We start from the raw sequence: 24,476 nt of genomic DNA, 5'->3' as shown, positions 1-24,476 counted from the left end.
TTTGGAGGCATGACATTTACAAAAAAACTCCTTACATATGCGAATCTGTGTCATCTGACATATATTAACCACTTGGTGCCCACACTACGTCATATGACGTTGTGGGCTTTGTGGCGGTATATATGAATGATGCCTGAGGCCACAGACATCATTCAGATATCTGTGTTTTCAGCCGGCGATTCCCTGCACCATAAGAACGATCATAGCGGCTGTTCCGCCGCTTGATCGTTCTTTACGGGTGGCGGGAGGGGACCCCCCCCTCCCTCTGGTGCTTGTACCGACTTTTCCACTTCCATCGGTGAGTCGGTCACAGGATCCGCCGCCCCCGGATAATACCAGAGATTTCCGCCGGACCAGATCATCCCCCGGAGTCTCTATGATCGTTCGGAGGCCGGGCGTGATGTTATGACGTCACGCCTGGCCTCTGCATTCAAAATAATGGCGTCGATTTGGCTGGGAAGCCATGATCGGTTTTTATTTATTTTTATTTTAGGCTTCCCAGCCTAGAGGTGAGATGTAGGGTCTTATTGACCCCATATTTCACTGTAAATAGGTTCGATCGTGCCATATTCCTATTACAAGGGATGTTTACATTACTTGTAATAGGAATAAAAGTAATGAATTTTTTATATTATTTTTTAAAGTGTCAAAGTAAAAAAAAAAAAAAAAATTTAAGCGCCCCTGTCCCCGTGAGCTCGTACGCAGAAGCGAACGCATACGTAAGTCCCGCCCACATATGAAAATGGTGTTCAAACCACACATGTGACATATCGCCGCGAACGTTAGAGCGAGAGCAATAATTCTAGCCCTAAAGCTCCTCTGTAACCCAAAACATGTAACCAGTAGAAAAAATTAAAGCGTCGCCTATCGGAATTTTTAAATACCAACATTTGGCGCCATTCCACGAGCGCGTGCAATTTTGAAGTGTGACATGTTGGGTATCCATTTACTCTGCGTATCTTCCCCTTTCACATTATGTAAAAAAAATTGGGCTAACTTTACTGTTTTTTTTTTTTAAGCATGAAACTTTTTTTTCCTGAAAAAAAAAAAAGTGTTCGAAAAATTGCTGCGCAAATACCGTGTGAGATAAAAAGTTGCAACGACCGCCATTGTATTCTCTAGGGTCTTTGCTAAAAAAAACATATATAATATTTGGGGGTTCTATGTAATTTCCTAGCAAAAAAATATGAATTTTACATGTAGGAGAGAAATGTCAGAAGTGGCCTGGATGCAAAGTGGTTAACTGCAATCTTGATGATTGACTTTTTTTTTAATGGTAATTGCAAGGATTTTGATTTGTATACTGTGTAGAAGTGTGAGGTAACCAGGTAATTGAGGACCTGGTTGATATCGATCAGACTATTCATGCCGGGTAGGGATGACCTTCGACTCGAACATTGCCTGTTCAGCGAACAGTGAACAATTTGGAGTGTTCTCAGCAAATTCGAAAAGCCGTGTTACACCCTATACAAGTCTATGGGAGAAATCTAAAAAGCTCATTTTAAAGGCTAATATGCAAGTTACTGTCCTAAAAAGTGTTTGGGGACCTGGCTCCTGCCCCAGGGGACATGGATCCATGCAAAAAAAAGTTTTAAAAACTGCAGTTTTTTCGGGAGCAGTGTTTAATAATGATTAAAGTGAAACAATAAAAGTGTAATATTCCTTTAAATTTCGTACCTGGGGGTTGTCTATTGTATGCCTGCGAAGGGGCGCTTGTTTCCCGTGCTTAGAACTGTCCCTGCACAAAGTGTCATTTCTACAGAAAAAAAATTCATTAAAAATCACTCGCGCCTATAATGAATTGTCGGCTCCCGTAATTCAGAAAACACTCCTTGAAAGTCAAAAATCCATACCAGACCCTTTATCCGAGCACGCAACCTGGCAGGCCGCAGGAAAAGAGGGGGGGCGAGAGAGTGCCCCCCCTGAACCATACCAGGCCACATGCCCTCAACATTGGGAGGATGCTTTGGGGGTCTGTGACCCCTCAAAGCACCATGTCCCCATGTTAATGGGGACAAAGGCCTCATCCCCACAACCCTGGCCGTTGGTTGTGGGGGTCTGCGGGCAGGGGGCTTATCACAATCTGGAAGCCCCCTTTGACCAGGGGACCCCCAGGATGAGACATTGCAGGGATTCCGGCGGCCTTACGTTTGTTATATGCGGAGGGTGGGGCCACCCTTCACCTGACCCCCAGAGGGGGCGGGGTCAGGTGATTGGTGGCCCTGCCCTCCACATATAACAAACGTCAGGCTGCCGGGATCCCCGCAGTGTCTCCTCCGTGGAGACCGAAGATGGATGGATGCGCTGCGCTAGATCAGCCCCGGAGAGATGATCATCCGTCGCTGGATAGCAAGAGTGGATTAGCACCGCTGAAATCTTTTTTTTTTTTTTTTTAATAAACAAATTTTTCAAAAGTGTGTTTGTCTTATTAAACTATTTTTTACACTTTCTTTGTGAAATGGTAGGGGTCCTTTTGTACCCCCTTACCATTTCAAACCAGGGGGGGGGGGGGGATCTGGGGGTCCCTTGGTTAAAGGGTGCTTCCAGATTCTGGTAAGCCCCGCGCCCGCAGACCCCCGCAACCACCGGCCAGGGTTGTGGGGATGAGGCCTTTGCCCCCATCAACATGGGGACATGGTGCTTTGAGGGGTCACAGATCCCCAAAGAATCCTCCCAATGTTGAGGTCATGTGGCCTGGTACGGTTAAGGGGGGGGGTCTCTTTCGTCCCCCCTTTTCCTGTGGCTTGCCAGGTTGCGTGCTCGGATAAAGGGTTTGGTATGGATTTTTAGGGGGACCCCCCACGTCAATTTTTTTTTTTTTATTTGACACAGGGTTCCCCTTAATATCCATACCAGACCTGAAGGGCCTGGTAATTGAATTTGGAGGAGCCCCACGCTTTTTTTTTTATCAATGACTTTCAATGAAGTGTTCTCTGTATTACGGAAGCCGACAATTCATTAAAGCCGCGAGTGATTTTAAATTATTTTTTTTTCTGCAGAAATGACATGGGAAACGTGCCCCTTCACAGGCATACTATAGACACCCCCCAGGTACGAAATGTAAAGTAATATTACACTTTTATTGTTTCACTTTAATCATTATTAAAATCAGAGCTCCTGAAAAAACTGTGGTTTCTAAAACTTTTTTTTGCATTGATACATGTCCCCTGCGGCAGGACCCAGGTGCTCAAACACTTTTTAGGACAGTAACTTGCATATTAGCCTTTAAAATTAGCACTTTAGATTTTGAATGTTCGAGTCCCATAGACTTTAATAGAGTTCTAAAGTTCAAACAAAGTTTAGGTCTGTTCGCAGGTTATGGTGCGAACCGAACCGGGGGGTGATCAGCTCATCCTTAATGCCGGGTAAGGGAACTGACAAATATTCAGCATCTCCACTTAAACCTATCTATCCCTCATAATAACCAGGGCTCTAGAGTCATTGCCTCCTTAGATGCCAAAAAAGCTTTTGATTCTGTGGAGTGGTCGTATCTTTTGGAACTCCGTATCAATCATTTGGAACTCGCTACCTCCACTGGTCCGGCTATCCCCTACTCTTGCTACCTTCAGGCGATCCCTGAAAACTTATCTATTCTGGGAAACCTATAACGTCTCAAACTAATCTCCTACCACTTCCATCAGTTCATTCCCGACAGTTATAACCTTTCGTACCACCTGCCTCACCCTATTAGATTGTAAGCTCTTCCGAGCAGGGCCCTCTTTATCCTCTTGTATTTTATTGTATTGTAACTGTATTGTCTCCTTTTTATATTGTAAAGAGCTGCATAAATTACTGGCGCTATATAAATCCTGAATAATAATCTCTGAGAGGTCCTTCATTGTTTTGGGGTTGGGCCTCAAATTTATCCATGGGATCCAATTTCTTCACAATGTCCCTAGGGTGAGGGTCCACACAAAAAACGGGCTCTCTAATTTTGTAGATTCTCGGGCATTAAAATGAACTGGTCTGATTCAGTTTCATTCCCTATGGATCTAGATGCTGCCAAGATGGCCGCCCTTTCCCCTCTGCTCTGGGTGGATGAATATTGCTACCTTAGGGTTATTATTGTTCTCTCCCTTTTCTTCCTGTAAAATTTATTTTTGGGTACCCCCATGAAGAAATGTAGAAAATTGATAAAGCTCCTGAGGAAGCGTTGACCAAAAACGCGAAACATGTAGAGCGCCAGAATATATTTAAGATCGGTTCTGTAATTAATACCCTGTCTAGTGTGATCTTTGCTTATATTGAATACTAATGTACAATTTTTCACCCTTTGGATATATAAAATTGATAGATATGGATATGTATTAACATAGACAGGATACAAAGCAGTACTTGATGTTTTTATATTTTATTTATTTTTTTATAAATAAATAATTATTTTTTATATACATTTTTTTTTTGTTTTTTCCCTATTGTACACTCAAACATAATATTTTGCCTAAAGTCCAATACAACCAACACTTTTTTCTGAGTTTTTTCTGTGTGTGGGTTTTTCTTCCCCCTCTTTCCGATTCTGTTCCCTGTTGTGTTGTTTCAAATTTGAGCTATCCAAAGGACGTGGCAATTAGAATTTTTACTTTTGAGTGCATCCACAGAAACCACCCTGTGATAGATACACACTTCCCTTACTACCTTAGGGTTGTAGTGACCAAACATTCAGCTAACTTAGAGAGGAATCTTCTCCCTTTGATAACAAGCTTGAGGGCAAAGTGATCCTCCTGGACTAGCCTCTCCCTTAATCTACATGGCTGAATATACCTACTTAAAATTGTAATGTTCCCTAGGTTCAACATTTTTTTCTTTTAAGGAATTGTCTGACATGGGTCCCCGTCTCCCTCTTTGAGAAGTGTGTGGGGTCTTTTCTCTGGCATGGAATGGTCCCTCGTTTGGGGGGGGTTAAATCTGATAAAGTTTCAAATCTACTACTGGCCTGCAATGCTGGTGACAGTCCAGTGGTAGTTTATGGGTTCCAAATCAAATGAAGCTACCTGTCTGGACGCAGTTTGAGTTCCCTTGCTGATTTATGCATTTTTTGTTTATAGAGGGCCAAGGGCATATGCAAAAGTTTCTGATTCACTGCAGGCTGTATGGAGGGTGTGGGTGGCTGCTAGATGGCAGTTTGTTCATCTTAACCAATGGTCCCCAGCTCATCCATCATGAGGGAACCCCAGTTTACCATGGCTTTCATACACTGCTGGACCCTCAAATCTGACCCAGATATGGCATCACAACTCTGGGAGAGGTGATTGCGGGGGGGGGGGGGGGGGGGGGGGGGTTTGCCTCTCTCAACCTTATATGTGGCACTTTTGGGCACTGATTCACCCAAGATGGATAAGCTGTGGGAGGTGTGGCACGGGGACTTCCCATCACTGGACAGTAAGATTTTCTGGAACATGGTCACAAACTGGTCATCTCCTCCAGGAATATAATAATAAGCTCATTCAGGTAAAATTCCTACATAAAATGTATTACACTCCTCAAACTACACCACATATTCACGGCTTGAGACCCCAACTGGTACAGATGTAAAACATTGGTGGGGACGTTTTACCATATGTTTTTTTGGGTTTGCCCGATTAGATCTTCATATTGGTCAGCAGTGTTTGGTGAAATTAATCTTAGACTGCAGTTGTTCCTCCCGGTATTACTGGAGCTGGCACTGTTGGGGATCGATAAGGATGCATAGCGCTCATCATTCCAAACTGTTAAATGTCCCATCTCCTATTCTATGCCAAAAAGGAGATTCCCATGACATAGATTTTGCCATTCCCACTGTCCCTCGCCTCCTGGGAACCATTGATGCAGCCCTGACTATGCATAAAAATCACAATATAGAGTTTGTCAGTGGAAATACGACAAAAGTATGGGGCCCTTGGACCTCTACCTGAGCTTCCATCAGGATGATTGTTTCCCAACTGTAATTTTCTCCTTTTTTTCTGTCTTATGATTTTGGTTGCGTGTAACCTATACCAATATAGGTATATATCAATAAAGCTTCAAATGTTCTACTTACCCGTTTTCTTGCTTATGATCGAAGCAATTTGTTTTATGTCAATCTGTATGCTGAGTTTACCCTGCATAACAAAGCACCTTTGATTGTTAAATGAAGAATGAGTACATGTCAACATAATAAATATTATTGCCCATGATGTGATTTTCTAAGACTATTTTAATCACATTTTTTTTTTTTGCAGTTGTGTGTAAATGTTTTGTATTTCGTCTATTTTGGATTATTAAACGTAAAGTTTTATTATAAATGTCATGCCTCAAAAGGTCCCATCTAATGCTATTTTATCTTCAATATATCTATCTACATAGTCTATCTGAAAGGCAACAAGCAGTTAACCTTTCTCAATCACAAAGCTAAAACAGAATAAAGGAAAATTAGTAAATTCTTTTAAAACTGAAAAAAAAAAAAGATCTAGTGAAGCGCTCCCCAAATATCAGTTCACAGCAAATAGCACAATGTGTACTGTTTATATATAGAGCACACAAAGTACATATATGCTACTGTGCAAAAGTTTTAGGAAGGTGTGAAAAGGCTGTAAATTAAGAATGCTTTCAGAAACAGAAGTGTTCATTGATATGCATTAAAATTGTTGTGAATTCATTAAGAAAAAAAAAAAAATAATAATAATAATAATAATACATTTAATATTTACTGTCAGAGAGGTGAGATTTGTTTAGGCCTCAAGAACAGATGAACCACGATTTTGCCATCATTTAACTATTACCCTCTTGGAGAACACAAAATACATGATCTCAGGTTTACTACATCAACTATTGAAAACTTATACAAGCATGCATTAGGACAGAAATTCGCTTAAACAATGGTATTTTCTGTCACCAAACAAAAAGCTGTTTACTTATTTTGTTGGTTAGAGTGAGAAAACCAAACTTGCATAAGAATTTATCGCATGCAAATAACCCTTAACTAGAAAACCCCATTGTGCGTAAGTAAAAAGAATGTTTAATCTTGGTTAATCTCTAGTCCATTTAGAAAGGACCCAGGTTAGAAATATATCAAACAATATCGCATACAATTATTATCTATATGGATACATGTATAATTCGGGTATCCAATCAATATTTATCTAAACATAGGTTAAATTCTTATACAATTATAATCATGATTATATGTTTTTCATAATACTAATTTGTTGCTAAAACACTTCTACTTATGATCACACTTTCATATATATAATCTCTCCATGACAAAGTTCCCCAGATCACTAGATACCAAACCACAAAATCTCCTTGTTGACCCACAAATATCACATACAGTTTTAATCACTTGAAGTATTTTTGAAATATGTCTGATTTGTATCTTCCTCTCACATCTCTCTAACACCATGTGTAGCGATGGACTTTGAACATTCAGGATACAATCCCATTGTTTACTTTTCTAATGGAGGGGTCTTTTTTGCCCTGTTGGGGTAGATCTCCACTTCGTATCTTAGACATTGTCTCATTGACATCTGAGTCCATATTGAGGTTGACTTTAGGATATCTGTTCACTCTCTGATCCAATAGGTTTATTTATTTAAACTTTCCTTGACTTAAAAGTTATTGTGGCTCCAGTCTGAGTCAGCTTGAGACTTTTGTTTGTCGCAGCCCAGCTTTTCAAGGGGTCATATAAATTGGTCACCTAATTCTGATGGGAGGGAAAAGTGGTCCTTTGGTCTGCTGATTTAAATGTTACCAGGCTCTCTGACAGTAAATATTAAATGTATTATTAATATTTTTTTCTTAATGAATTCACAACAAAATGGAACGAAAACTACCAAAAGAGAAATCCAAATGAAATCAATATTTGCCTTCAAAACTGCATTAAAGTGGAGTTCCTTCGCTTTTTTTTTTTCAAGTCAGCAGCTACAAATACGGTAACTGCTGACTTTTAAAATATGACACTTACCTGTCTAGCCGCCGACACCCTCGGTAAGAGAATCAGAAAGTGGAGCTTTCCACACTTGCGGGTGGCTCGGGAATCCTTGGAAGTGGGAGCAAAATACCTGTATTAGACAGGTATCTGCTCCCCCCTGAAAGGTGCCAAACGTGAGACCGGTGGGGTCGAGGAACCGGAAAAGTGGAAGTTCCATTTTTGTGTGGAACTCCGCTTTTATTTTACTAACTACATTTACACAGGGTTATTGAAGAAATTCAGCAGATGGGTTGTTCCAAACAACGTGGAGAACTAGCCACAGATCTTGTATAGATGTAGGGTGCCTTAACTCCTTTTTCTACATGTGAACCCAGACAGACTCAATGTTGTTGATATCTGGGCTCTGTGGGGGCCAAACCATCACTTTTAGGCCCCGTTCTTTATGCTGAAGATGGTTTTTAATGACATTGGCTGTATGTTTGGGGTCGGTGTCCTGCTGTAGAATAAATTTGGGCCCAATCACACGCCTCTATGATGGTATGGCATGATGGATAAGTGTGTGCCTGTATCTTTCAGCAATTAAGACACCTTTGAGCCTGACCAAATCTCCAGCTCCATTTCCAGAAATGCAACCCTAAACTTGCAAGGACCCTCTACTAGCTTCACTGTTGGCTGCAGACACTCATTGTTGCTCTTTACATCCCTTTGGTGAATAAACTGCCTCCTGCTATAGCCCAATATTTCACATTTTGACTCATCAGTCCAGAGAACCTGCTTCCATTTTTCTGCATAGTTTAGTCGCCAATCTTTGTTTCCACATCAAAAGGTAAGGGGTTTGGCTGCAATTCTTCCATGGAGACCACTTATTGACATGCTTCTCCAGACAGTAGATAGGGGTACCTGGGTCCCACTGTTTTCCAGCAGTTCTGTGCTGATGGCACTGTTAGACTTCTTGCAATGTCAAAGGGAAATATGCATGACATGTCTGTTTTCTGTTGCTGTGCTCATTTGTTTTTTGTTTCTGTCTTCCAACTATCTTCAACAGCCTCACCTTAGTACCAGATTGGATGTTCCTCATCAAGTATTAAGCATCCCACACAACAGTTTCTGTATCAGTTACTGTGTTTCAACCTACATATGATGAGCTCATCAGCAATCAGCTCCAATTACATGTAAAAAGGAATCCAAAATGGCGCTCAAGCTTGACACAGTGTGATGTTGTCAGGTAGCTCATGGGAAACATCTTAAAGAGCAACAAAAACTTCACCAGGTATCGATGCATAACTTGAAAGACAATAGTGTGTGTATATATATATATATATATAAAAACACACACACACACACACACGCACTACTAAATGCGTAGTTAAGCAGAAACACAAAGCGTATATATATTTTACACACATATATACACACACACACACTATCTTATCAAAAGTATTGGAATGCTTACCTTTACACACATGAACTTTAATGGCATCCCAGTCTTCGTTCTAGGGTTAAATATTGAGTTGGTCCACCCTTCGCAGTTATAACATATTCAACTCTTCTGGGAAAGCTGTCCACAAGGTTTAGGAGTAGGTCTATGGGAACGTTTGACCATTCTACCAAAAGCGCATTTGTGAGGTCAGGCAAAGATGTTGCACGAGAAGGCCTGGCTCGCAGTCTTCACTCTAATTCATCCCAAAGGTGGTCTATCTGGTTGAGGTCAGGTCAGTCAAGTTTCTCCACCCCAAACTCACTCATCCATGCCTTTATAGACCTTACTTTGGGCACCGGTCCAAATCATTGGGTGGAGGGGGGGTTATGGTATGGGGCTGTTTCAGGGGTTGGGTTTGGCCCCTTAGTTCCAGTGAAGGGAACTCTTAAGGTGTCAGCATACCAAGAGAGAAGGGGGGAAAAAACTACGCTGAAGCCAAAAGCTAAGGGTCAGCCGCTATCACCCGAAGTTTAGTGAAAATGAGAAATGGCAGCAGACAAGCTATGATCCAGCCATTCATATCAGGAGTACCAGTGAATCGTGAAATCCGGAGACAATACAGTGATTAACGGGGACCTGCCAACAACGCATAATACCTGATTGATACCACCTAGGATTTCAAGAGCTTTTGACCCACTGTCATATGACAGATGTGTCCAATTCTTTCGGTAAGAGTATTCAATTCTCTTTAATTTACTCCAGACAAGCCGTTGTTCCGGGTTGAGTTGAATTGTGTGGTCGTTTGATACTATTGCTGGAAAGACCAACATTGATACTTTTCACCACCTAACATATGTGGACTGTTTGCTGGGATTTATATTTAAGTTGCTGATACCCATTAAGATTTGTGTGCATTTATATATTGCATCCATATACTTAGTGAATTATTAATTTCACCTATTTTCGTTTTATATTTTTTATTTACCTTTGCACATTTCACACGTGTGTTTTACAGTATTGGTTTTATTACCACCCCTTCAAATATAGCTTTAGAGTTAATTGATTTGTCAGCATACCAAGACATTTTGCACAATTTCCTGGTCCCAACTTTGTGGGAACAGTTTTGGGATAGCTCCTTCTGGTTCCAAAATTACTGTGCACCACTGTACAAAGGTCCATAAAGACATGCATGAGTGAGTTTGGGGTGGATGAACTTGACTGGCCTGCACACAGTCCTGACCTCAACCCAATAGAACACCTTTGGGATAAATTAGTAGTGGAGACTGTGAGCCAGGCCTCCTTGTCCATATCAGTGCCTGACCTCAAAAATGCACTTCTGGAAGAATGGTCAAACTCTCCACTCCCATAGACACACTCCTGAACCGTGAAGACAGCCTTTCCAGAAGAGTTGAAGCTGCAAAGGGCGGGCCAACTCAATATTTAACCATACCGAACAAGACTGTGATGCCATTAAAGCCCATGTGCGTGTAAAAGATAGGTGTGCCAATACCTTTGACATTATATACGCACAATCTCACAAAAGTTAGTACACCCTCCTCACACTTTTGTGAACATTTTATTATATCTTTTCATTTAACAACACTGAAGAAACAACATTTTTCTAGAATGTAAAAGTAGTGAGTGCACAGCTTGTATAACGGTGTACATTTGTTGTCCCCTCAAAATAACTCAACACACAGCCATTAATGTCTAAACCACTGGCAACAAAAGTGAGTAAACCCCTAAGTGAAAATGTCCAAACTGGACCCAATAAGCCATTTTCCATTCCCGATGTCATGTGACTCGTTAGTGTTACAAGGTTTCAGGTGTGAATGGGGAGCAGGTGTGTTAAATTTGTCATTGTTCTCACTCTCTCTCTCTCATACTGGTCACTGGGAGTTCAACATGACACCTCATGGAAAAGAACTCCCCGAGGAGCTGAAAAAAATAAAGATGGTCTAAACTATGAGAAGATTGCCAAGATCCTGAAACTGAGCTGCAGGATGGTGGCCAAGACCATACAGCGGTTTAACGGGACTGGTTCCACTCAGAACAGGCCTCGCCATGGTCAACCAAAGAAGTTGAGTGTTGAGTGTCATATCCAGAGGTTGTCTTTGGGAAATAGATGTTGCATAGCTGCAGAGGTTGAAAGGGTGGGGTATAGCCTGTCAGTGCTTTGACCATACACCGCACACTGCATCAAACTGGTCTGCATGGCTGTTGTCCCAGAAGGAAGCCTCTTCTAAAAGGTGATGCACAAGAAAGCCTGCAGTTTGCTGAAGACAAGCAGACTAAGGACATGGATTACTGGAACCATGTCCTGTGGTCTGATGAGACCAAGATAAACTTATTTGGTTTAGATCGTGTCAAGTGTATGTCGCGACAACCAGGTGAGGAGTACAAAGACAAGTGTGTCTTCCCTACAGTCAAACATGGTGGTGGGAGTGTCATGGTCTGGGGCTGCATGAGTGCAACTGGCACTGGGGAGCTACAGTTCATTGAGGAAACAATGAATGCCAACATGTTCTGTACTGTGACATACTGAAGAAGAGCATGATCGCCTCCCTTCAGAGACTAGGCCGCAGGGCAGTATTCCAACATAACGACGTCAAACACGCCTCGAAGATGACCACTGCCTTGCTAAAGAAACAGAGTAAAGGTGATGGACTGACCAAGCATGTCTCCAGACCTAAACCCTATTGAGTATCTGTGGGACATCCTCAAACGAAAGGTGGCGAAGCGCAAGGTCTTTAACATCCAACAGCTCTGTGATGTCGTCATTGAGGAGTGGAAGAGGACTCCAGTGTTCACCAGAGCTTCTCAGGCTGATTTGATGCCCAAGAGGCTTGTTAGGCTTGCGGTTCCAGGGACGCTTTTGTCCTTCAGAAGTCATCCTGTCGCGCTGGGGATGCTTAGCCGAAGCCCAGGGCAGATGAAAAAGCAGTTTGTGAGAGGAAAAGGAGGGCCCTTGCCTAGAGCGTGGCTCTTAAGCTTTCCTGGCCTGTGGAAGAAGTGTACTCTTACCACCTGTGGCATTTTTAATGATGTCATCTAATGAGGCCCCAAAGAGCCCTTAGCCGAGGAAGGGTAAATCCGTCTGGGCTTTCTTAGATGCCTGGACAGCCGACCAGCCAAATCAAGCACCTCAGTACCACTGCTGACACTGAATCTCTGATAACAGAGGAAGGGTATCCATGGCTGCGTCACAAACGTACTTAAGGCCTTGCACTAACTAGCCTGCTAGTTCCACGCAGACAGGAGAAGCCTGAGCTCCCCTAATTCGCGGTGCAAAAGTTTTGACCACTCAGTAAGTCTGTGACACAAGTGCATTGCTGACCCCACAACCGTAAACAAGGAACGAGCCACTGCCTCGGCCTTCCTGTCCGTGGGGTCCTTAAAAGCAGGAGTCCCCTCTACCGGGATCATGGTTACTTTGTTTAACCCGGATAATGGGGGGGTCCACGACTGGAGGAGCCGACCACTTTTTGAGAAGGCTTTACTCAAAGGGCTAACACACCGCCATGTACTTGGGGGACTGAAAGGGTCTGTTGCGGTCAACCCCATTCCTTGTATATGAACTTATCGAAATAAGTCCGATAAGGGAACACCTTAGGTGTTGGGGCTGGCTTACGGGACACAAAAGGGACCACTACATCAGCAGTGGTATCTGCTGGATCCTGAACTGTAAGTGGTTAAAATGTAAAAAGTACACCCCAAAACAAAGAAAAACAAAAGAAAAAAATAAGAGATTTCAAATGATAAATCAGGTCATGGAGGGTGAATGTATCTGGTGGACCCTGGCAGGAACATTACACTAGGAATCTTTGAAGCATGGACTGATGCTAAATTATTTTAAAGTAGAACTACGGCAAATTTGTTTTCTTAATTTTGGATAAAACAAGGGAGGGTTACAACTCCTGTCAGATTTCTTTTCACCATCTGTGTCCCTTTGCAGAGCTTTCCCTTCACTTCCTGGCCCATAGCCAAACAAGAGGTGAGGAAATCCCTGCAAATGAAGGTAATTCCTTGGGGGCCCCCAGCTTATTAGAATTAGTGGCTCTAGGGGCGTGGCTTGGCGCACGGAAGGAATGGCTGTCTGAGAAAGGAGCTCCCGGAGACCCGCAGCCCTTTTGCCGTTTCCCTGGCCATACACACGCTGCAATATGAACAGATCAGCTCGCCTACACTCCGGACCTCGTTCCCGTCGCCAGTACGCTTCGTCGAGGAACACCGCGCAAGATGGCGCAGGCACGAGGAGGAATTGAGCGACGGCTCTCAGTGTGCGACGGAGGACCTGGTAAGTGGGACAGGGAATCCTGACAACCCTCTTACGCTGGGGGACATGACTTCTATTGCCTCAGACAAAGAATACCCACTTTACAGCGATCACTGATCTGAAGGCTGACTTCTTATCCTTAACTGAAAGATGTCCACCCTGGAAAGAGCTAAGCATAGGAGAGAGAAGGCGGTTCATAGACTGGAAGCCACGACAGCCTCCCATACTGCTCACTTGATTAGTATCAACCGACACTTAGAGGACCTTGATAACAGGGGCAGACGGTGCAACATTAGGGTGAGAGGTGTCCCTGAGTCGGTGGGCCCTGACCAACTTCCCTCTGCCCTGCGCTCCATATTTAACAATCTGCTAGAAAATCCGGCTAACACTCCTATTGATTTTGTTAGAGCGCACAGAGCCCTGAGAGCGAAACCCTCGGGGACATAATTTGCTGCCTTCAGAGTTTCACCCTGAAAGAAGAAATCCTAAATCAAGCAAGAAAGAACGATCAAATTTTGTTCAACGACAGTGAGCTCACACTTTACCAGGACTTGTCTCCAATTACTTTACAAAATAGAAGGGCCCTGCGCCCACTGCTGGAGGTGCTACGAGAGAGGGGGGTGGTCTACAAATGGCACTTCCCCTTCGCTTTACAGGCGACTCTACATGGGAAGCAACTACCGCTGCGGCTACCAGAAGAACTCCCCGATTTTTGTGCGAGTTTGAACATCCCCTGCATGGACTTACCTGACTGGTATGCGGAGTTCAAAAGCTCACCATCGGATGACAGTCCCGCCTGCTCCCCCCACTCCCCACCAGCTAAACCCCCGCAGAAGAGCAGGAGTGGGAAACATGGCCCGGCTACAAGGGGCCACCTATCGCATTTCGCACGGCAGCCCAGGAATTGTGACGATGCCTGAGAGAAGAAGAGACTCCTCCTTGATCGGAGCGCAATTTCATCATCCCGCAGTGAGGCACTTACAGTTTTGTTCCTATTTTTGACTTTGGGGCCCGCGGGGATTGGCATCATCCCGTAGAACTGCTGTCTACACTACTATGGAAGTTGGTGTTGCCCCCCGGGGATATGTACTGCCTCCCACCCTTTTTTTTAAATTGCCGCATACGCAGATCATTTTTTTTTTTTTTACACACCCACACACCTCAATTCCAAATTTACTGCAGGCTTTCTCCACATTTGGCTTTGTCTCCCACCTTAAGATTAATTATAATAAATCTGAGGCGATGAATTTGACACTTACACCGGAGGCAATGACGCGAGTTCAAATGAAAAATTATTTTAAATGGGTTTCAGGCTCTTTAGAATACTTGAGCATCAGGCTCAACCCCCAGCTGAACCTCATATTCACACACAATTTCAGGCCTATGTTGAGACAGATAGACCTAGATCTGAGTAAATGGTCTCTTGGCTTTTTCTCATGGTACGGAAGGGCAGCAATAATCAAGATGATCACGCTACCACGTTTACTTTACCTCTTCCATACTTTACCCATTGAAATTCCGGTTTCCTTTTTTAAACAGTTGCAAACCACCTTGTGGAAATTTCTGTGGGCCCACAAACGTCCACGTATCAGCCTACGTTTACTGATGAAACCCAAAGTGGAGGGCGGGCTGGGATTTCCGAATTTCAAGTTCTATTATTATGCAACTCACCTAGCCAGAATTCTTGATTGGAACTGTCATGCAGCTCATAAGGACTGGGTATCGGTGGAAGAGAGTATGTCTAGGACCCCTTTACGATTCTCCCCTTGGATACCGTGGGACAAATGTCCAGCAGAACTGACACAACACCCTCCCATTAGAGCAACATTAAGGGTTTTTCATATGTTAGCCACCGGACACAAGGTCGCATCCTCCCCAGGTCCTCTCACACCTCTCCTGCATAACCCGGATTTTCCACCTGGGATGGTCACGAACATATTTGCGCAAGACACAAACACTCCACTTCTGGCTACGCACTTGACTCGACAGGGGCGTATTCTCTCATTTGAAGAACTTCGAAGTGCTCTGCATTCAGGAATAATGTCTTTTTGGAGCTACAGGCAGGCGTGCCATTATTTATTGGCGACCAAAAGAAGGCAGGCCGTCCTGAGAGAACTCTCACCTTTGGAGTCGATTTGCCTCCAGGGGGCTCCTGTTGAGAAAATGACCTAATTTTTGTATGCATGTCTCCAGCGGCTTGACTGCACTGACTCGTCCAGGTTCAGGGAAAAATGGGAGAGGGCACTCCAAACTTTTTTTACTGATACACAATGGCACAACATATGCATTCTAGCCCACAAATGTACGGTCAGTACTAGGCTACAAGAAAAGTCATACAAATTACTCTCTCAGTGGTATTCCACACCGGTTAAGGTGAAGCGATGGTATCCGGCCTCGTCTGATCTGTGCTGGAGGTGCGAGGAGGCTAAGGGAGACATGCTGCATATTTGGTGGAGTTGCCCCCGAACAGCCTGTTACTGGAGCCAGATTAGTAGTTTAATACTATACATCACGGACACCAAAATAAAACTCACACTGGTTTGTTCTCTCCTGCACATATCTGACCTTCCTTTGGGCAGATATAATAGATCCCTGACAAAATACTTGTTGATAGCTGCTAAATCCCTGGTTCCTAAATATTGGAAACTTTCCACTACACCTACAATTCGAGAATGAGTGCATTCAGTCAACCATATTTTTGCCATGGAAGAAATGCTTGCTACCGAAAAAGATTCAGCTGACAAATTCCACGAAACCTGGTCCCCTTGGGTTCAATTCAAATACTCTGAAGCTTTTGAGAGCTTGACCAATGGATGAGCTCTCTTTTCACATAGATACAGTGACAATTGGAGATGAGGGATTTCGGACCGGGCTGGCCCGGCTAGGATATGTTGTACGATATCTTAGGAGCTGTGAACTCTTTCTGTATTCCCTACTATACTTACAGGTTCTTCTGCCTCTCTTGTACTTACCTTTTTATATCATATCTATACTAACTCTTTCCTTCACCCCTCCCTTCCCCCTGATAAGAGGATGTGATGTCCGTTTTATTCATTAACGGGTTTAGTATGGCCCTACTAAGGGTTGTTGTTTAACATTTTGTAGCCTTCAGTTTTAACTATTTGTTCTAACAGTTAGGTAGCCTTTGTACTGTAGCCCGAGATTGATATCCTAGTTTGATTTCCACTTTGTACAGGCTACTGAAGCATCTATTTCGACTCTAACTGTGATATAGCATTTGTTCAATAAAAATCAATTGTAAAAAAATAAAAAAAAATTTGTGGCTCTATTGTAGGATTTCCCCTTTATTACTTTTTTGAAGATAACCCAAAATTTGGGTTTTTCTCTTACTTTCAATAATAGTGGTAAACAGGACAAATAGAGGGGATAAATCTCCTTAACGGGGTCACACACAGCTATAAAAACTGACAGTGTCCTTATCCCTCTCCACTCTTTTGTTAGAAAAGGAAAAAAAAAAGTATTGCCCTTAGTCATACCACTTCAATACCAGGTACTTACTGCCCAAGACAATTTTCAGCGCAGTCGCTTTTTAAATCATTTTCATTCATTTTTTTCCCACAAATAGAGTTTTGTTGTATGCTATTTGATCACCTCTGGGGTTTTTATTTTTTGCTAAACAAATAAAAAAAAAAAGATCAACATTTTGGATAAAAAAAATGTTTTTCTTTGTTTCGACACTGACAGGTGGCAATGATGGACACTGATAGATGGCGCTGTTGAGCAGGCACTAGTGATTGGCATTTGTGGGCACAGATTGGTATCCCTAGTGGCATACCTGGGGGTCCTGGGTGAGCATTGCTGATAAGCAGCGCAGACCCGCCGTCAGGAGAGCAGCCATTCGGCTCTCCTTTACTTGCGTCTGTCAGACGCAAGTGAGGAAAAGCCAATACAGGGCTCTTCCTGTTTACACTGTGATTGGACACAGCTGATCATGTGGTAAAGAAGCCTCCGTCAGACCTTTAAAAAGATCGGGGTTGTGGTGTGTCAGACGGACACAGTTATCCTGGAAGACATCATGTGACGTCCAGTCAGAAAACATTACAAAATGACAGCCGGGCGGGAAGTGCTAATATTTTTTGTAAAGCAATACAAACATAAGTAGTTCATCAATATAAACACAAAGTTATGGAAACATACTGTATATCCATTAAGGTACACTCCAGGCACAGAGAACCATAAATCTTCAGATTCTCGTCTAATATTCTCAAATTGGTCACATTAGTCTGCTGATCCATTCCAAAATCATAGCAAAACACCTAAAAATGAAAACAATATTACATTTCATTAATATCAAACACTGCTGGTAAACATTAACTAGTACTTCATTGTACATTTTACACCAGTGGCAAAAACGATATTAAGCTCATATGCAATGACCAACCTTTGAGTCTCTCCCACTTAAAATGGTTGAAAACTCTTACACACCACTTTTACCTACAGGTAAACCTATAATAAGGCTTACCTGTAAGTACTGAAAGGATCTTCTAAACCAGGACAGTTTAGAAGATATTTACCATATATGCTTGCACCAACGTCACTGAAGAAAGGGCAGGATCGTGCTGTTAATAAAGTGCCCGTGCCGTGACCGTCAGCTCTCACGCTCATTCGCAGGAGTGAAGTCACGCGACCCCAGGCAGTAACGGAGCCGAAGTCCACGGCGCAGGACAGAAGAGCGGTGAAGATGGATGCTTCCTGCAGCGGGGACAGAGCGGGCCTTCCTTTGCAGGTAAATGCCACATAATGGGCTAGTATGCGATGCATTCCAGCCCATTATGCTTTTACTTTGCAGAGTTTGCAGGAAACGAAAGAGGAAGTAAAAAACATTGGGGTTTACTTACTCTAACACTTATTTCTATTTCATGTTTACGCACTTAAATGAGTTGTAAAGGCAGAGTTTATTTTTATTTTTATCCTAATGCATTCTGTGTGTGTAGAATCCCCCCCCCCCCCAATTATTTAGTGTTTAACCCTTTCATGACTAAGCCTATTTTTGGAATTTGGTGTTTACAAGTTAAAATCCATATTTTTTGCTAGAAAATTACTTGGAACCCCCAAACATTATATATATTTTTTTAGCAGAGGCTCTAGAGAATAAAACGGCGATTGTTGCAATATTTTATGTCACACGGTATTTGCGCAGTGGTGTTTTAAACGCAACTTTTTGGGAAAAGGGACACTTTCATGAATAAAAACAAAACAAAACAGTAAAATTAGCCCAATTTTTTTGCGTAATGTGAAAGATAATGTTACGCCGAGTAAATAGAAACCAAACATGTCACACTTTATAATTGCGCGCACTTGTAGATTGACGACAAAGTACGGTACCTAAAAATCTCAATAGGCGACGCTTTAAAAATTTTTTGCGGTTACCAGGTTAGCGTTACAGAGGAGGTCTACTGCTAGAATTATTGCTCTCGCTCTGACGATCGCGGCGATACCTCACATGTGTGATTTGAACACCGTTTACATACGCGGGCGCGACATCCGTATGCGTTTTCTTTGCTTCGCGAGCTCGCGGGGACGGCGGGCGCTTTGAAAATTTTTTTTTTTAATTTATTTTATTTATTTTAAAATGACTAAATTGTTTTAAAAGAAAAAAAAAAATCGATCACTTTTATTGCTGTCACAAGGAATGTAAACATCCCTTGTGACAGTAATAGGTGGTGACAGGTACTCTTTATGGAGGGATCGGGGGTCTAAAAGACCCCCCACCCCTCCTTTACACTTCAATGTATTCAGATCGCCGAAAACGGCGATTCTGAATACCGGATATTTTTTAAAAACCGGCGCCATTGGCAGCCGAGTAAACGGGAAGTGACGTCATGACGTCGCTTCCGTGTTTACGATGAGGAGACTGGAACGAAGCCGATTACGGCTTAGTTCCAGTTCCTCCCCAGCAGCCAGAGCCGACGGATCGCTAATCGGTGCTCCCGATCGAGCGGGAGCACCGGTAACAGCGGCGAGAGGGGGGGACGTCCCCTCCCGCTCCTCCGGCATAACAGCCGAGCGGCTTTTAGCCGCATCGGTTGTTATGGCTGGAAAGCCAATCGCCCGCTGTAAAAAACGGTACCGGGATGATGCCTGCAGGTGCGGGCATCATCCCGGTATACCCCCCGGAAGCCGAGTATGCAGATCTGCGTACGCTCGGCGGGAAGGGGTTAAGCCATCCGGGGCACTCTTCCTGATTGGCTAAGACACAGCAGCAGTGTAATTGGCTCCTAAGGCTGTCAAAGTGATACTTTAATTTTTAGCAAGTATTGCAGCAAACACAGGAACAGAGGGTAGTTTAGCCTATGCCTTGTACTGTACTCCAATAAATGTAATTCACAGGAAAGTCATGCTGTGAAGTGGGCAACAAGGCAAATAGAACAGTGCCAACAAGCCTAACAAAAGAAACAAGGGTAAAGACTCAACTCAGTGTGCCGCTGAAAGAACCATTTACTGTACATTTACTGTATAAAGTAAGGTGCATTGGCATGGACCATGGGGTGAGTACATGGATTGAACACTGTCTACAGGGGCGAGTTCAGAGGGTAGTGATAAATAGGGAGCACACAGAATAGTCCTGGGTGGAAAGTGAGGTCCCCTAGGGTTCTATCCTGGGACCAATCCTATTTCATTTACTCAAACGACCTGGAGGATGGGACAGACAGCTCAATCTCTGTATTTGCGGACAAACTAAGCAGGGCAATCTCCACAGGATGTGGAAACCTTGCAAAAAAAATCTGCACAAATTAATGGGGTGAGCAACTACATGGCAAATGAGATTTAATGTAGAAAAAATGTAAAATAATGCATTTGGGTGTCAAAAATATTAATGCAATTACTCAGTAGGGGGAGAAACCCTGGGGGAATCTAGTATGGAAAGGGACCTGGGGGTCCTAGTAGATGACAGGCTCAGCAATGGCATGCAAGCTGCTGCAAGCAAGGCAAACAAAATATTGGCATACATTAAAAGGGGGGATTAACTCCAGAGATAAAACAATAATTCTCCCACTCTACAAGACTCTGATACAGCCGCATCTGGAATATGCTGTCTTCAGGAAGGATGTGATACAACTGGAGGGAGTACAGAAAAGGGCAACAAAACTATTAAAGGGACTTGCAGGACCTTATTTACGAGGAAAGGTTATGAGCACTGAACTTGTTCTCTCTGGAGAGGAGACACTTGAGAGGGGATATGATTTCAATGTGCAATTACCATACTGGTGACCCCACAATAGGGATAAAACTTTTCCTGCAAAAGGGAATTTAATAAGACATGCGGCCATTTACTAAAAATTTGAAAAAAGAGAGGTTTAACCTCAAACTGCTTAGAGGGTTCCTTACTGTAGGAGCGGCTAGAAAAGGGAATTTTCTCTTCCACAGGCAGTGGTTTCAGCGGAGAGCATCGATAATTAAAAAAAAAAAAACTATTAGATAAGCACCTGAACCACCACACTATACAGAGATATACAAACTAATACTAACATAAAATCACACATATAGGTTGGACTTGATGGAATTGTGTCTTGTTTTCCAACCTCACCTACTATGTAACCAAAGACTGCACATGCCTGGATATCCACCTGTTAAAACCTGGAGAAAGTATGAACAGAAGACCGGGGGAGACAGTAGCCTGGTATAGGAAAGCCCAGAAAACTCCAACCAATCTGGGGATACCCTATCCTTGAGAGCATAGGCTCTTATGCTGGGTTGCCTTATCCATCTAAGAAAGGTGGACTTCGTTTTTGACAGGTACCTGTTCCTACTTCTGCACAGGTGTAAGCATTAATCTGAGCAGAAGTTCTGACAGGAAGTATTTTTTTTTGGGGAGATCAAAACTATGTTCACATCAAGTAATATAAATAGCATACTTATTGTGAAATGGCTTTTCAGATTCCAAGTAAAGTGGTAATTATAGTGTCAGATAAACCCAGGTCTTGAAAGAAACGGCTAACAGCTATGCCCATAAGGCCAGTGACTGGAAGCAAGATGGGGGAGGGGGGTCATGAGACAGCAGGTCTATACCAGTTTAGTGCAATGAAAGTTAGCAATTTGTTTTTTTTCCTCTAATTTGTGAAGCACGGGAGGAAGGCATGCTGTGCCAGTGCTAGAGGACACATGGTTCTTGCCACAAATGAGAAACATGTTGTTGAAGATGGAGTTCAGGATGTCCACTTCAGAAGCACAACATTCTTCCCTGAATATGGAAAGTGATATAGGCTGGGGAAGAGTGTTCCATTCTCTGTGTTCAAGGTACTTGGTCCCCTAGGGAAGCAAAGCTCCCCATCCAGATCCCAAAACACTAAAACGTATTTGTGTCATTACTTCTTCAGGGCACCACATTTCTGATATGAAAACATGAAGATGTCAGGATGACAATCCCTGGTCTAGATGGTGATGGCTGAGGAAATCTACCTGACAATTGTAGACTCCTGTAATGTGAATATCAAAGATTGCTGCACAGTGGTTTTCTGCACAGGAGAGAATACAACTTTGCTTCCTTCAAGGTTGCTTCAACCTCCTGAGTTGATAAAGGCCACTGCTGAAGCATTTTCCAATTGCAACTTGATTGGGTACTCTGAAGAAGTAATGACACAAATAAGTTTTAGTGTTTTGGGATCTGGATGGGGAGCTTTGCTTCCCTAGGGGACAAAGTACCCTGAACACAGAGAATGGAACACTCTTCCCCAGCCTATATCACTTTCCATATTCAGGGAAGAAATTACTTTCCCATTTCCAAAGTTGGGTTGGAAATCCGTCAAGTTAGGGAGTTCTCTGCTTACCTGTAGAGAAGCATAGTAAGGTGGAGACAGTTTTTGATCTGGGTCAAAATCATATTGTGTTGGAAGAGGACTTGAGTGGAACGGTGTGAAAGAAATCACTTCAAATTAAGCTATTAGAAGGCCCAGGACCCTCATGGAAATGCTCACAAAGAGTCCAAGCATAGGATCTTATAAAAGCAAGTCTACAATGTGGCCTAAATATTCTACAGGGGAAGTATGGAAAGCAGACTTTTAAAGGTTGATTACCAAGCTAGAAGCCTGCAACATCTGTATAATTGTTTGCAAAGAGGTTTGAACGACAGGAATCCTTCAGAACGTCGAATAGGTACACCATAACCTTAATGCTTCGAATTCTTAAACGAGTGGGCTGGGCTAAAACTAAGAATTCTCTAAGGGCAAATGATAGGTCGGAATGGCAGTGCACCAAATTGAAAAGGTTTGTCTCCTACTGTGAAGCACAGAAAGTGATGTTGAAGTGGCTAAATGGAAATGTCCAGGTAAGAATCTTGAATGCCTACTTATGTTAGACACTAGCTTGAAACTGCTCATTAATCCCATAGGCCTGGAAAACTATGGGGCATGAAAACTGAAACTGACATCCCCCCACTCTTAAGAGCAAAAGCATCCCTTCATGGAGGAGTAGGTTTTGTGGCAGATTTGGTGAACTTTGTGTCCCAAGTCTTGCACTGATAGGCAGGGCAAGATTTTGGATTTGAAGATGTGGAGTCCTTTCTTTAGAGGAGGGGGTTTTGGAGCCATTCATTGTGGAAAAAGTGCTTTCCCTTCTGTGACAACCTTAATGAAATGGCAAGTGCATCACCAAAAAGATGTCCTCATCAAAATGCATGAGTGAGGCATCTTTCAAAAAAAGGAGCATCAGCTGTCCAGACATTCAGCTATAACATTCAGAGCATATGGACAGAAATAGGAGTCATTTTAGAAATGTGTGTCATGAGGGGTTCTAGGGCATCAACACAAAAAAACGAAGTGGAAGGAAAAGTATTTAAGAGTTTATTTAGCCAGAACTTGGTCAAAGAAAACAGGATCCTACTGATTCTCCATTTCCCCAGTCAAATTAGCTGCAGTTTGAAAACCAGAGATTGCAGCAATAGCTGTTTACAGAGCTGGGTGGGCAGGAACAAAGAAAAATCCTTTAAGAAGGTCTCAAATTTTCTGTCTACAGAATACTTAAGTGTAGGAAAATGTTCTACAGGCACATTAAGGTGTTAATTTGAAACTGAGACAGGGACCAACAATGGAACAGTCCACTTTTTAGTGAATTATTCTTCCACTGGATAAAGCTCTGCAAAAGCGAAAATCTTTTCATAAATATTTAAATCATTCGAAATTTTCCATTCTATTTGCTCACAAATGAGGAATATCTATTTAGACTAGGGCTGCAGAAATTAACAATTAATTCCTCGATTAATTGTTTATTTTTTTGATTGATCAAAATTCTTTTGATTGGTACTCACCTCTCCACCGGCTTCTGGGTCTTAAGGGAGTTCCGTCGGAGATCCTGTGATGTCGAAGTTCTAATTGAATGCAATGTGAACGGGGGAGGAGCTACGCATGACATCACTCCCTGCTGCCCTACGGTTGTTTGTAATTTAACAGAAATTAAATCTTATACTTAAGCAGTGAGCACTTTGATCTTTTCTTTCTACCCATGAGATCTAAAGAGACCTGAGAGAAGTTTATGGTCCATGTTAACCCTTTTGATACCCGCTTGCATGACCACCTGTTTGCACAGAGGTCCATTCCATAAGGTGAGAGTGATTAGTTAGACCGGAGGTGGAGGGATTGTCACGCTACTGTGGAAAAACAGGATTTTTTGTACTCACCGTAAAATCCTTTTCTCTAATTCACCGACTGACACAGCTCCTCTCTGTAACAAAATGGTTGTTAGCCCTATCACTGGAGATTACTAAGCAAAGTTGTAATACAACACTTTAGAACTTTAGTTCCGCCCAGGGGGGCGGTCCCTTAGGCTACAACCCCTACACTCCGCCCTAGTAGCCTCAGTACGTCAACAAGCAGTTTAACGTAAAGAGAAAAAAGGAGGGGCGGGTGTTGTGTCGGTGAATAACAGAGAAAATGCTTCTA

At 42.9% G+C, this 24,476-nt stretch overlaps 1 protein-coding gene across 3 annotated transcripts in view; it reads right to left on the bottom strand.

The window, feature by feature from the left end:
* Nucleotides 1-24,476, bottom strand: part of RNF17 (ring finger protein 17) — an 881,806-nt gene that overhangs the window by 349,452 nt on the left and 507,878 nt on the right. For all 3 annotated transcript variants that reach the window (XM_077483977.1, XM_077483979.1, XM_077483978.1), the window contains exon 24: nucleotides 17,740-17,858. In XM_077483977.1, coding sequence (XP_077340103.1) covers nucleotides 17,740-17,858 — 119 coding nt within the window. The remainder of the gene's footprint in view (nucleotides 1-17,739; nucleotides 17,859-24,476) is intronic.

The sequence above is a fragment of the Lithobates pipiens genome, unplaced genomic scaffold (assembly GCF_037356315.1).
Source record: "Lithobates pipiens isolate NorthernLeopardFrog02 unplaced genomic scaffold, aLitPip1_a1.2 Scaffold_16, whole genome shotgun sequence".
Lineage (NCBI taxonomy): Eukaryota > Metazoa > Chordata > Amphibia > Anura > Ranidae > Lithobates > Lithobates pipiens.
This window is presented reverse-complemented; position numbering and strand designations above follow the sequence as displayed.